The sequence below is a fragment of the Alligator sinensis genome, unplaced genomic scaffold (assembly GCF_000455745.1).
Source record: "Alligator sinensis unplaced genomic scaffold, ASM45574v1 scaffold96_1, whole genome shotgun sequence".
NCBI lineage: Eukaryota > Metazoa > Chordata > Crocodylia > Alligatoridae > Alligator > Alligator sinensis.
Genome location: NW_005842402.1, coordinates 797,901 through 811,432, shown reverse-complemented (window position 1 = coordinate 811,432; position 13,532 = coordinate 797,901). Strand labels below are relative to the sequence as shown.

The window sequence follows — 13,532 nt, the reverse complement described above, 5'->3', positions numbered from 1 at the left end:
TATCACTCAGGGGCATTTGCAGTTACACAAGGTCTGGAAAGCACAAATCAAGATTTTATTAATCTTTCCTGTCTGTTAGGTATTTTAAACTTTTTTCTACTTAATTATTACTGTTCCTGTTTAGACAGAAGACGGAGCTTTGGGTTCTATCTAAACATAATACATTTTTTAATGAGGATTCTGGCCTTACAGAGTAATTCATCTGAATTAGTTCTAGAGCTTGAGGGTGGTAAATCTCAGTAATGTTTAACAGTGGTTTCATTTAGCTGCTATTTAGTTTGCACTGGGAATAATTTTAGATGCAGAAATTAAAAACTGCACTGTTTTTGCATGGCATATAAGCCAACTTTAAGTCTGAATCAATAAACTGGGTATAGAGTTGAATATACCTGCATTGTCTGAAAAGAGCCTAGTTTTTTTATTATCTAAAACAAGCTGCTTCACTACTACATACAACATATTTGTTGACAGAGATATAAACCATGCAGGGAGATGGAAGTCCATGCAGGAACACAGATGAAGGACTAGGTCCTCACCTAACACAGCAGTCGGCACAAGCGGATCATTGGGCGCTGTAGGAAAACAAAGCTCATGAAGAAATACATTACCCTCAATTTGCATCTTTTTAAGCAGCAAAACAACACATAGAGAATAATAATACAAAGTGAAACTCTCATTCATTTTGTTACAGAATACTAAAAAGAAGAATAAGAATGCACAGTTCCCTTTTACAGGACATGTCCCATAGAAGTGAGGTGAAAAGCTACCTGGCTCTATGCAATACGTTTTTTTTACTAATATCTACAACAAACTAAACTTCATTTGCAGTAATATAGGCAGTGATTTGGGAGTTCATAAGCATAACAAATTAAATTCCTATTTGTAATCAAGTTCAAGAGATATTGCATACACTTAATTTAACAAATCTTTTATTCTTGGAGGGGGCTTTCCCTCACTAATCTTTATGGCTAAGTACAGACAGTCAAATGACCAAGGCTGAATTGATTCACTCTTCACAGGTTAATCTAAGCTGCATAGATTGATCTGATAAGCAAGTGAACAGATATTCACTTTTCATTTCACAAATGCAGCCACATGCCTGCAGTGGCCCAGACCAGAAGCCAGGGGGCGGTAGAGCTCCACCTCCCTGCTCAACTAGAGCAGACAGTCTGGGCCAAGGCTAGCCCCCAGGCCCTGCAAATGGGGGCTTGTGGAGGAGGTGCTGGGATGCTAGGGGATTGTGAGTTCACTTCAAACTGGAGGGGTCTGGGAGAGAAGTTCAATAAACCGATTTAACCTCAATTAGTGAAGTCTGATACTATGCCCATCCAGGTTTATCTTAAACTGATTTCGGCCATTTTGAAAACAGTTTATGTGCACTGAACTGCTGTTATGTTATATATTTGAACTGGTTTCCAATCACTGATACCAGTTTGTGTGAAATTTCTGTCCCTAGCCTATTAGCACTGAAGTAATGGTTCACTAATATAGAACTAGGCTTTCCACTTTACCCCACACCTTCCTTTAACATACAATTACCCAGCTTCCCCAATCCTAAAATAATATGGTGTTAGAAAGGTTGCCAATTAACTTAGAAAAATACATTAGAATGTGTAGCTAATAGCATCATTATTTGCAGAACTCAAGGTACTTTTTACAGCAGATACAGGGAAAAACAGAGATTCTGTAGATGCTAAAATAGTGGCACCTTAGGCAAATCTGGAAGGATTTTAGGGGTCACAATTAGAGGCATGCAGAGAAAGATATTGAGTTCCTCTGTGAAACAGATATTTCAAAATTTGGTTTCACTCCAATTGGGCATAAAAAAACAAACGCTGGAACTCCTCTGAGAGAGAGCATGGAGCTCTAGATTGCTCTTCAGAGCAGGGGACCAAAGGCTTCCGGCCAGCCTACATGATGGGGTGCTTGCGGGCTGTGCACCCTGGAAGCTGCAGGAGCTGAAGTATTGGGAACTTTAGAACCAATGCTACCAGTTTCCCTGGCAGCTGACTAGGTGAGCTCTGGAGGAACTAATGAGCTGACATCTCTGACATCCAAATGTTTGGCTCCACCTCAGCCCATCAAGAGGGCTGCCAAAGAGCTGGAAGCCCAGGAGATGAGGCTGGCAGGTAACCAGGCAGGTTCATGCCTGTCTAGGTTCCACTGAAATTTCAAAGAAATTGAACTGTTTCTGTAAAATGTTTGGAAAATCTTGACAAACTGGCAATTGTCATCTCTAACCACCATGATACACCATTACTATTAGACTACTTTAACTCCATATTCAATATCTGGCTAGTGTTAAGCTACAACTGAACCTGAAGAGAATGTTCTTATGTCCGCAGGATATGATCTTCACTGAACATCAAGATCTCAAGGTACCCCCAAATCTCATTTCCTACATAACACAAACCAAGACAGTTTCTACTCAGAGGTCTAACTGAGGGTTCCAAGAAAAAAGGAGTCATAGAGTCATTAATTGTAAGGCCAGAAGGGACCTCAGAAGATCATCGGGTCCAGCACCCTGCACCAAGCAGGAAAGATAACCAGGGGTCAGGTGACCCCAGCAAGGTGACCATCCAGTCTCCTCGTGAACTTCCACATGCACACTGCTAACGGACGCTCTGTGCCCACACACAGCCTTGAACTCTCAACCTTCAGGCCCAGAGCTCAGCATGCAAACCCCTAAGCCAGACAAAAAAAACAGGTATAACTTTTGATATCACCATGGCCTGTTTTTATCCCTTCTGACAATATTAAGGGGACCTAATGAAACAAACCAAAGAATCACTTTTATGATCACTATTCAGTTCTGAAACAAGTTATGTAATAATGGTACATTGTAATATAGGCCTGGATTCAGGAAAGAATTTAAGTACATGAAATGCTGATTTCAGAAGTACTTAAGTGCTTTATGGAATCAGGGTTATGATAAAGTGGAATGATGAGGCTGGCATAAAACTAAACATTTCAGTACGAACCTTTCTCCTTTCTACACAGAGACACAAGCTTATTACAAACCTGGAGATACAGCAGCAGATAGCTTATAGAATCATTGTTCCCTTCTATTATAATCTACTCAGAAATTTATTTGAGGCTCATGCTCTCGCAAACAAACTAACTGGTTACAGTTATAACATGGTGTACAATAGCAATGATTGAATATTTTCAATGAATTTTTTTGAGTGAATATTTCAATGATTATTTTCAATGTAGATATAAAAATGGCCTAATACAGAAAAAGCACATTTCTGAGGTAATGCAAATGCAGAATGTGTACTAAATGGTAGTAACCAAAACTAACTGCAAATATGTTAAACAATGTATTTCTAGGAAAATGATACCTTCCATCCATATTACCTGAGCATTCCTTTCCAAACCCTTGTATTTCCCTGTAAAATCCACTTACAATGGTTCTACATGCAACCATCCTAAAATGGCAAATAAGGTGCTTTTCCTATTCCCTCACTTTCAGCTAAAATCTTTACCTGCAATATGTAACATTGCTTTACTTACATCTTGGACTAAAGTTATGAGAGTCCATGAACGTGATTGAAAGAGGATCCTCTGCATGAAGGGTGCTCTGATCAGCATAACTCCTATCCATCGCATTCACCATGTGTGTCATCTCTTGCCTGGTGTTCCCCATGGCATCTTTTCGTTTCTTAGCAAGCTTGCTGCCCAGGCAAAAAACAATTAAAAAAAACCCCTTAATACTAGAAGCATTAATAGCTGCAATAGAAAATAATGATGGTGCTTAAAGAGCACATGAGTAAGATGCAGTTGCAACAATGTCCAACTTGATATTTATACAGTTATACTCACAGCCATAGGAAAAGCATACTTGCGGATATTATGGTCAGAGGCATAGTTATGCTGCACAACTACAGTGATATGAAGATTCCTATTTTTCTATGCAGTAAAATATTTTTCCCAGAGTAATTATACTATAAATACATTAAAATATAATTAACTTTTAATTAAAACTGTAAATAAAGAGCATCTGTGTATGCAATGTTATCAACCATCTCATTTAAAATTGTTTTGATTTTATAAATGGATAATTCATTCCCCTTGTTTTTCCTGTTCAGGAGAAATCATTTTACCAATTAAATTACTTTAATAGCCAAGACATCCAATGAAATAACAGAACACGCATAATTATTCAATGCAAATTAATGTTACCTTCTGTGTTTAATAGTGCTCCTTCTGTTTATAAATGAAATCCAAAAGGGTGTATATTTCCTCATTTTACCTGACACTACTTTTTTTTTTCCTGAAAGAAAATCCGTGTTCTTCATGTGTTTTGAGGTCAGTACAGACTTTTGGCATTAAGCACCTTGGACTCTCTACATACCACAATCAGGTTTGTAACACCCTGAATTGTATTGCTAAAACCAAAATTTTATTGCTACTACCTTTCAATTGCATGCTAAATTTTCTAATACACCTTCCTTTTGAATGCAGCATCAGAAGTTGCTTACTGACACTGGAGGCCAAAACTAACATATATTGGTAGTCATTTTAATACTACTTAAAATCACTCTATCGGTGTAACAGATATGCTCTTTGGTTCCTTAGGAATGCTCTACAGGCATTTTATTATACCAACAAATATACAAATCTTCAAAATTTTAAACAGTCACAACTATAGATCAAAGCAGCATGATAACCATACTTGCATATGCTAGGAAACCATCTGTCATGCTTTCCTTGGATGAGCAACAGATATGAAAAAGATAATAAATATAACAACTATGGTATTTTAAAAAATCTCAAGTTTAAAGTGCAGTTGAATTTCAGGGGTGTAGGCTGTAGCCCAAAGAAGCTTGTCTGCCTGTTGAATTCCATGAGCTTTTCCTATAGAAAGCAAGGTTTATAATACTTGTTAAATGTATTTTCAATTTATATATATAATATTTCAACCATATAAGCATTGCTGGCTACTTCTGGGTGGGCTGCCAAATTCTAATATTCAGTACTTCCACATGAAGAAGAGGTAAGAGATTAACCACTCCTGTAAGTTACTTATAATGTTATAACTTTGGTGTGTGCTGAGATTTCCCACAGATCAGAAGGGGGAAGTGATCTCCCTAGGTCTCTGAGAATAGGAATGGGGATACATTACCTTTATTGTCTTTGCCACCTGGGGGCAATCTGTGGGAGGGCTGTCTTTCACGTACACACAAATGTAATTCAGCTATTTACGGTGCACTGAGAAGTGCCATTGGTGGACAAGACAAAGCTGACTTAAGAACTGTTGCTTAAGTGCAGTCAAGTGATCAAACAAGAGTCTTACATTAATCAAACACTTTGCTCTCCTTAGCATTTTCATCTTAAAAACTACCAGTTAATTAAGGAAATTTTGAAGGTTGCCCCTCGAGACTATTCTATTTTAATTAAAACCTATGGGTCAAAATGAGAACTCAGATGGGCAAGACTAAGCATGCACACGTGACTGTGTTGGTAAATATTAAACAACAACAAAGGACGTTTTCATGTCTTTTTAAAGCCTTTTATGATACAAGTGTTTTTATTTCCCCTCTCCTCCAGAAAGTTTTAAAGTAGGTTTACACAATGCGGTGGCTGAACAAACCTTTAAATGTATAAAAATAGAAGCTCCGGAACTGAAAATGCTTTTGATTTATGACTGCTCTATAATTCTATCAAAGCTTTCATGAAACTGGCATTTCTAGTTCATGTTTTGTTTGCCAGTGTCAAAGCTTTTCAAATATTCTCCATACACTAAAGCTCTTATTTGGAAGGATTCTATTTTTGAGACCAACCCTGGAATGGAATGGAATGGAAAAAAGGCTATTAAGTCTCCTCTCTCACCATATTAAACTCCCTTCTGAAGCAGGAAACTTGCTAGCTATGCTAAATAAATCAGCATCCATTAAAGCTTTCAAGTTATTAGTGTCTAATAGAGAAGCTTGCTACTAATTCTTACATAAAGTGCCAACTACTACTACTTAAAAAAAAAAGAAAGTCTATTGTATTCCAGCACTGGAATCTGCCGATGGCAAGTGCAAGGACATTTTTATTGTTCAACAGCTCCTGACTCCTCATAGGTTTGATGTTCTCTCTTAGTGAGCTAAAGGCACATGCAATCTGTGCTTCAGGACACTTAAGCAATTCATTATGCAAGTACTTGAGGCTGACAGAAGTGTAAATGATTCTCATTATGTATTAAAAGCTCCAACTGCATGAACCCATGAGGTGGGTGTTTCAGTAGGAGCTAGAGGGGAAAAGTGCTCCATCATAGTATGAACCTGTGCAGTTAATTATCTTTTGCTGAAACCAGTGTTATTTAACATGAACATTAAAATTCATCACAATAAACCAGAGGATGGAAATGTTAGTTTAATATTGCTTGCTTAGCCTTCTAGTGTATTTAAAGTTGTCAAATATCAAACCTGTTTAAAAAAAAATCATGGGGGAGGCATTACTACTAGGTACTGTTTCACAACAGGGCTGAACCACAGGCTTTGGTTTTTAAGTCCCTCTCTGAAATCAATAGGATTTAACCATGTACTAAAAATGAAGCACATGATCAAGCACTTTTACATAATTACTATCAGTAGTGCAGGCAGACATTTTGGTCCCCAGGTACCATGCAAAGATCCTAGTTATACATGTCTGATATCTACATCCGATTTTAACAACAAAGGTGTTGTTAAGGATTAGTTGCAAATGTACTTTTTCTACAATGATATGCTTGAGTTAAAAAAAACCCCTTGGTAATTCATGACCATGCTCCCTAACTTAGTAAATGGGGTAGCTACCACAAAGACAGTTGTAAGCATGATGTTTCTGTTTTTAGTTACAATACAAATTAAATTGTGACTATACCAACTAAAATGATAATTATGGAAAAAAGTAGGCAAAAATAAAAAATCTCAGTATACAATTATATATACAATATCCCTTTAAAAAAACAAATTCTGTAAAAGCAGAAAAATGATGAGGGAATTTTTTAACCCTTTAAAACCAAGGAAATGTAAAAATCATTCCAGCTTTACCAAAATTATAGACTTTTTTCTCTTTTTTTAAAAGGGATACTGCATCTTTAAAACATGAAAAGAGTAATTCACCCATGTTCTACTTACAGGTAGTAGGAGTATGAATAGTAGCTCCTCCTGGCAAGCAAATCACAGACAGTGGAAAAAGAGAAGCAATGGTGAATGAAAAGCGTGACTCCGTCACAATCAATAAAGCAGAGAAATGTGCGTTAAAAAAAAAATTGAACAACTCGTGTTTCTTCAGTTAGCATTTCAACTTGCTCATGCACTGATTAGCCTTACTTTGCCATGCAATTAAAAAAAATGCACTCGCATATAAAAATGATTTGGTTTTTAGAAAGATCACTTGAGAAAAAAAAAAATCACATGCTGACATTTCATTTACTGCCAAAAAAATTGAAAAGTAAATGGATTATGTATTTTCAACATGCAGCTCAGCATAATATGATGATCGATTACCACCTAAATGTCATGAGAAAATGGAACAGCTGTGTACATATCTTGTGTACTAAGTATCCTTTTTACTTTTCAGATGGAAAAAATAATTATCATGTTAACAAATACATTCATAATCAGAAAACAGCTAGATTTCATTTATGTGTTTGAAAGTCTTAACTGGTACACAGGTGTACATATGTTTGTAAACATACTGTATGTAAATACATGTGTGTACACATACTATACAACAATGCACATTTTTACAGTAGATGTATGTGCATACTAACGTATATATATACACACACACACCTTTGCTGAATGCAAACATATGTTTTATATATTTAAATCTTAATATTGGAAATGTTGATGTATGCATGCTAAGCATCTAAAATATGGAAGGTAAACAAATGGAAGGAAATGAAGTACATTTGGAAATCATCCAATAATGGTTAAAAATGATATTGATACTTTAAAAATGCAGTATCCCTTTTTGGGGTAGTTTGATTACTTTGTAAAACTCTATAAGAGCTAATAGTTTCATCCAGTTGAACTTCAACTCAATTTGTACAAATGATCAAGCAAAAGCATAAAACATCTTTCAGGCTTGTAAAACCAAAACCAAAACTGCTTAAGTCATTGATTTCTTAAAAAAAAAGATAAAGCCACATTTAATCAAATTTAGGGATCTACGTCAGTGCATGAGACTTATTAAACCTATAAGGATAAATACATTCATTGTTTTGTTGAGTCTTCTATATAACAGGTTATGATCAACCTCAGGTATCAAAAGGGATACTACATTATGGAATCACTGAATATGTATGCTGAAAATGATTAAAATGTATCAGTTTTCAGTCCCACCAAATCTAACTGGAGTGTGTTTATATGTAAGTGCTGGGATTGCTATATCTCTTCATGCTTTTCTTGTACAAGGAGCCCTGATTCACCAGAGGGGTTGAATTAATTTAGGTATGTGTCATGCCATTCTCTCAAAGTTTTATATATTTGTCATATGTGACCTTGACTAATGGATGATCTAAAAAACTGTCCACTTTCCCTAAGGGGGAAAAATGAAAAGACCTATTATATATTCAGTAGACAACCAATTAAACTATCATCATGAAAAATTACCAAACATTAAAGATTCATTAAATAGGTTAATTTTCCCACCTATTTTGAATACAAAATAGAAAAGGAGTTTAGATGTGTTATGTATTTCTAGACATGATCAAGTAGAACTTCTAACAAGTTACTGCCTGCAGGCTTTCAGAGGGTGATGGAGGGGAGGAGAGTTTAAAAAAATATAATTGTACTGACATTATTAAATTGATGTATCAGGAATTAAAGCTTCATTTGACAACTAACAAAAGCATGATCTTAGGAGAATTCTCAATGTAAAATTGAACCAGTTTGCTAATAAATATTTGCACGCACCCCTGAAGTTGTCTTTTCTTACCCACAAGATTAGTCAATCCCATCTGAAAGTGACTGATGATATATTACGTGGACCCAGTCAAACAATCTTGTATCAAATATGAAGGGACCACTGTAATAAAGGGTGAAAAGAAGAGTCCCCGCCCCACCCCAATATATCTTATGATGGCTAGATCAGACATAGTTCCTTGATGAAAGCTAAAAACCTATTATTGCTTATCACTTTAAAACTTGTGTAAAGAAAATAATCAGATTTTATTCATTTTTCAAATATTATGACTTGGTCTTTTGCATATGTGTTAGTTCTCAACCACAGAGGCAGACAACAGAGAAAATTAAAAGCACTTTTGGGAAAATCACATATGTAGCTAACTAACACAGAACACTGTAAGCATACCTAATGTTTCTAATGCAGACGTTTCTTCTCCAAGTTATATATCTCCAGGGGGTAATTGTAAAGAGGCAATAAATTAAAAAAAAATCTAATGGAAACCAGTAATTATAACATATAGTATGATCTTAGGAACAATTTTAAGGTTTTTCTACTTTAAAAAAAAATAGAAAACTTCATTTCAGTTTAACATATGCAACATTTACAAATATATTCTTTAGTATGAATCCTAGAAAAAAAAAGAAAGAAAAAGACTGAAATGCACAAACCTTTGGAAGACAAAGGTCTCAATTTTGAACAAAACAAACTGGCTTGCTCATTCTAAAAGGGGTTGGGGCTGGAGTAATAAAGGGGTAAGGAAAAAGACAGATCTCATTGTTTTTATTAGTAGCTAAAATGTTAGAACTAGGATTTTACAGAACTAGATTATGTAATTTTATGCCAGGTTAAAAGAGTTGCAACTAATGGAAATTTAAACGCTGTTTAAAAAAATGCAAAAGTAAATACTTGAAGTACACATTAAATTAAATTAATTTTGTGCTTCATTATCCTTTTACAATTCCAGAAGATGGCACTATTGGTTATTTTCTGAAGACAATACTTAAAGAAACAAAACAAAATAAAACAGAAAACACCCTGAAGTTCATTCAGATTAATCCATTAAAAATCTGCACTCACAACTCACTAAATAATATAATAGTGCTATAATGTCTTTTAAAAAAATGTTTTCTAGATTTAAATGAACATAGCCAAAAGTATAAAATATTTACATTATTTGGAAAGAAAAGTTGGGCAATATATGGATACAAATAATTCATAAGAACTGTATGTGAAATCAAATACATATAGAAGTTGGCAATATGGAAGGCGCAGAAAGTAAATAAGGATCCATGAATTTCAATTACTTTCATTTTTATATACTCCTGCATACTTCTACAGCTTTACAATTATGACTACCTGGGAAGGAATAACAATCAGAAAATATGCAGCTATTAGATCCCCAAACTCACATTATATATTACATATCTCAAGATTTAAAATAAAAACGTCATAGCAATAAAGGTGGAATATGTAGAAACCACTTAAATGCTGAGAGTATATTTTGAGTTACTGGTCCTCACAAATTGAAATGACCTGTGAAAGAATGGCTTTTATTTTAGTTAGTTTTTTCCTAGATTACTCAATCTAAAGGAAAAAGGAGGGGTCAGGACAGATAAAGTTCTTACCTTTTTTTGACAATTAGTATGACAACTAGGAGGAGGAGGATGAATACCAGAATTCCAGCACTTATTCCTGCTATTTTCACCACTCGGTCTGTCTGCTTGGCTGGATCTGGAATCACTTCTGGTTCCTCTGTTGCTGCTGCTAAATGAATCCAGAAAGAAGTTACTTAAAGTATATAATGACTACAGACAGTAATTTTTGTCAACCGTAATTTCCCTACTGGCAATTTTGTCTGTTTTTAATTCCATATAAAGGCACCTTCTATGAGCATAGTACTTACATGCATGTCCACATGACACACGCGTGTCTATGTGTGCATCACAGAAATGTGTGACCCTGCATGTGTGCATGTGTATAAAATGTGTAAATTATAGCACACACAATACATGCATTCACATGGATTTCTAAACAAATGCAGAATGGTGCTAAATGGAGTCCTGCCAGATACATAAGCTTGTTCTTACTTTCTTAACAACTATTTAAAAGTATTAAAAATCCGAAGCAGTGCCTATAAATGAGCATTCAAGATCTGCATTCAAGATCCTGTATGTTCCATGTCATAATTTCCACACACTAGCAATCTCGGTTTACACCAGCTATCCAAACTTAATCTTGCTTTTATATTATACACTATTATACAAACATGTCAAAAGAAATATTTTATAAGCGTTGGAAATAGATTTCTTGAATAAGTAATCAAATCTCCAATCTTCAGGACAATTATTTTGATCTGTGATTTTGAATGTAGGGGTCTCTCACTCCTGTCTTCTCCCTACATGCTGTTCTAAACTCCTGCCTCCCTTATGTGGTCTCATCTCCACAGCATCTGATTTCCTAACCATTTTTTAATGCATCTACCCTCAAAACACATTTCCAAGTCAGTGATGAGGAACACTGGTAAAGAGACAGTGTAAGTCATGGCGGAACAGAACTTCTCAGGCTTGTTCAGAAAGGCATAAGCTTTTGTAGGCAACAGCCCACTTCATCAGATACTATGAATAGACCTGCAGAGAACAGAGGTACTAACATTAAGCAATTCATCCACAGTCATACATGAAGCCTGTGGTGGTCTCATTTAGAATGAGTGCACTAACAACCTTTTCCCCTTTATCCTTATGCATGGATCCTCACATGAGAATCCTGTGATGAAGCCAGGAATAGAATCTATACGTCTGGAGTCCCAGAGTCCTTCAAACCCAAGGACCATCCTTCTCAGTTGAAATGCCAAGCATGTTACAGTGCTTTTCTACTACAATACACACAGCCGTAGATGCAATGGACCTGTTCTGTGGGTAGAAATCTGTTTCCATGCCCACTTAGACACACAAGTTTAAACAATATAATTGGATGGACCGAACACATGTATTGTTTGCTGCTGTCATTACTCCTATTTTTATTGTGGTAGAATACAACAGAACATGGTTATAAAACATATGGCCTGAAGAGCTGCTCCATCTGACCCACCAGGCTACCAGTGAGCTAACACAGGTTGGAGGTGTGGTCAGAAGTAGACATGGCCCTTTGTGGCATGTGGGTGAGTGAGGGCTATGCAACAGAGGAGTTGGGGAATAAGAAAAATAGTTGGGGAAACACTGAGGTCCCGGAGGGGAGGGGAGTCGGGTGTCCAAGAGGAGTGGTCGTTCCTTAAGGAGATGATCCTCCATGCCCAAGGGGAGGTAATCCCAACAAGGGTCAAAGGGGGCAAGAGGGTGCAAAAGCCCCCATGGCTCACCAAAAACATACGGGAACAACTCCTAGCTAAAAGGGAGGTGTACACCCAATGGAAGGGAGGGGCCATCACCATGGAAGACTATACCTCGGTTGCTCAGGCCTGCAGGGGGGAGGTCAGGAAGGCAAAAGCAGAGATGGAACTGGGACTAGCTACCCAGATTAAGGACAACAAGAAGTCCTTTTTTAAATACATAGGGGGCAAAAAGAAGGTACCCGGTAACATGGGGCCTTGCAAGACACGCTAGGAAATCTGGTTGTCGCACCAGACGACAAGGCTAACATATTTAACTATTTCTTTGCCTCCATTTTCCTGAGCAGGGACCAGATCAGCCCATCCGCCGGGACCCCCTCAGGCCCCAGGGGAGGTGCACCCAGGCCTAGGGTCAGTGAGGATCTATTCAGGGAACTTCTGGAGGGTCTGGATGTATTTAAATCAGCTGGTCCTGATGACCTCCACTCCAGAGTGCTGAGGGAATTAGCAGAGGTCATTGTGGGACCCCTGGCATGGCTTTATGAGCACTCATGGTGCTCTGGTGTGGTACCAGAGGACTGGAAAAGGGGCAATGTGGTTCCCATTTTCAAAAAAGGAAGGAAGGAGGACCCAGGGAACTATAGGTCAGTTAGTCTTACCTCGGTCCTGGGTAAGCTTTTTGAGAGAATTATCCTGGCACATGTCCACGAAGGGCCAGCAGGGGAGGTTATGCTTAGGGGCAACCAACACGGGTTCATTAGAGGCAGGTTCTGTGAGACCAACTTGGTGGCCTTCTATGACCAGGTCACAAAATCCTTAGACGTAGGGGTAGCAGTGGACGTAGTCTTTCTGGACTTCAGGAAGGCCTTCAACACTGTCTCTCACCCCATTCTCATTAAAAAACTAGGGGACTGTGGCATCAACACCTACACAGTCAAATGGCTTGCTAACTGGCAGGAGGGCCACACCCAGAGAGTGGTGGTGGATGGGTCATTTTCGACCTGGAGAGATGTGGGCAGCGGGGTCCCCCAGGGCTCAGTCCTCAGACCTGCGCTGTTCAACATCTTCTTCAGTGACTCGGATGAGGGGGTAAAAAGCACCCTATTCAAATTTGCTGATGACACTAAGATGTGGGGGGACGTGGGCATGATAGAAGGGAGGAATAGGCTGCAATTGGACCTAGACAGGTTACAGGGGTGGACAGATGAGAACAGGATGGGTTTCAACACTGCTAAGTGCAAGGTGCTGCACCTGGGGAGGAAGAACCAGCAGCATACCTACAGGCTGGGGAACTCCCTTCTTGTCAGTACGGAGGGCGAAA

The 13,532-nt window shown here is 37.6% G+C and overlaps 1 protein-coding gene across 1 annotated transcript in view; it reads right to left on the bottom strand.

The window, feature by feature from the left end:
* PTPRK (protein tyrosine phosphatase, receptor type K) overlaps positions 1-13,532 on the bottom strand; it is a 570,492-nt gene that overhangs the window by 31,419 nt on the left and 525,541 nt on the right. Inside the window, exons 15-17 of the mRNA XM_025211350.1 lie at positions 10,512-10,650; positions 3,517-3,677; positions 537-572 (exon numbers count right to left, since the gene is read on the bottom strand). Of these exons, the coding sequence (XP_025067135.1) occupies positions 537-572; positions 3,517-3,677; positions 10,512-10,650 (336 nt within the window). The remainder of the gene's footprint in view (positions 1-536; positions 573-3,516; positions 3,678-10,511; positions 10,651-13,532) is intronic.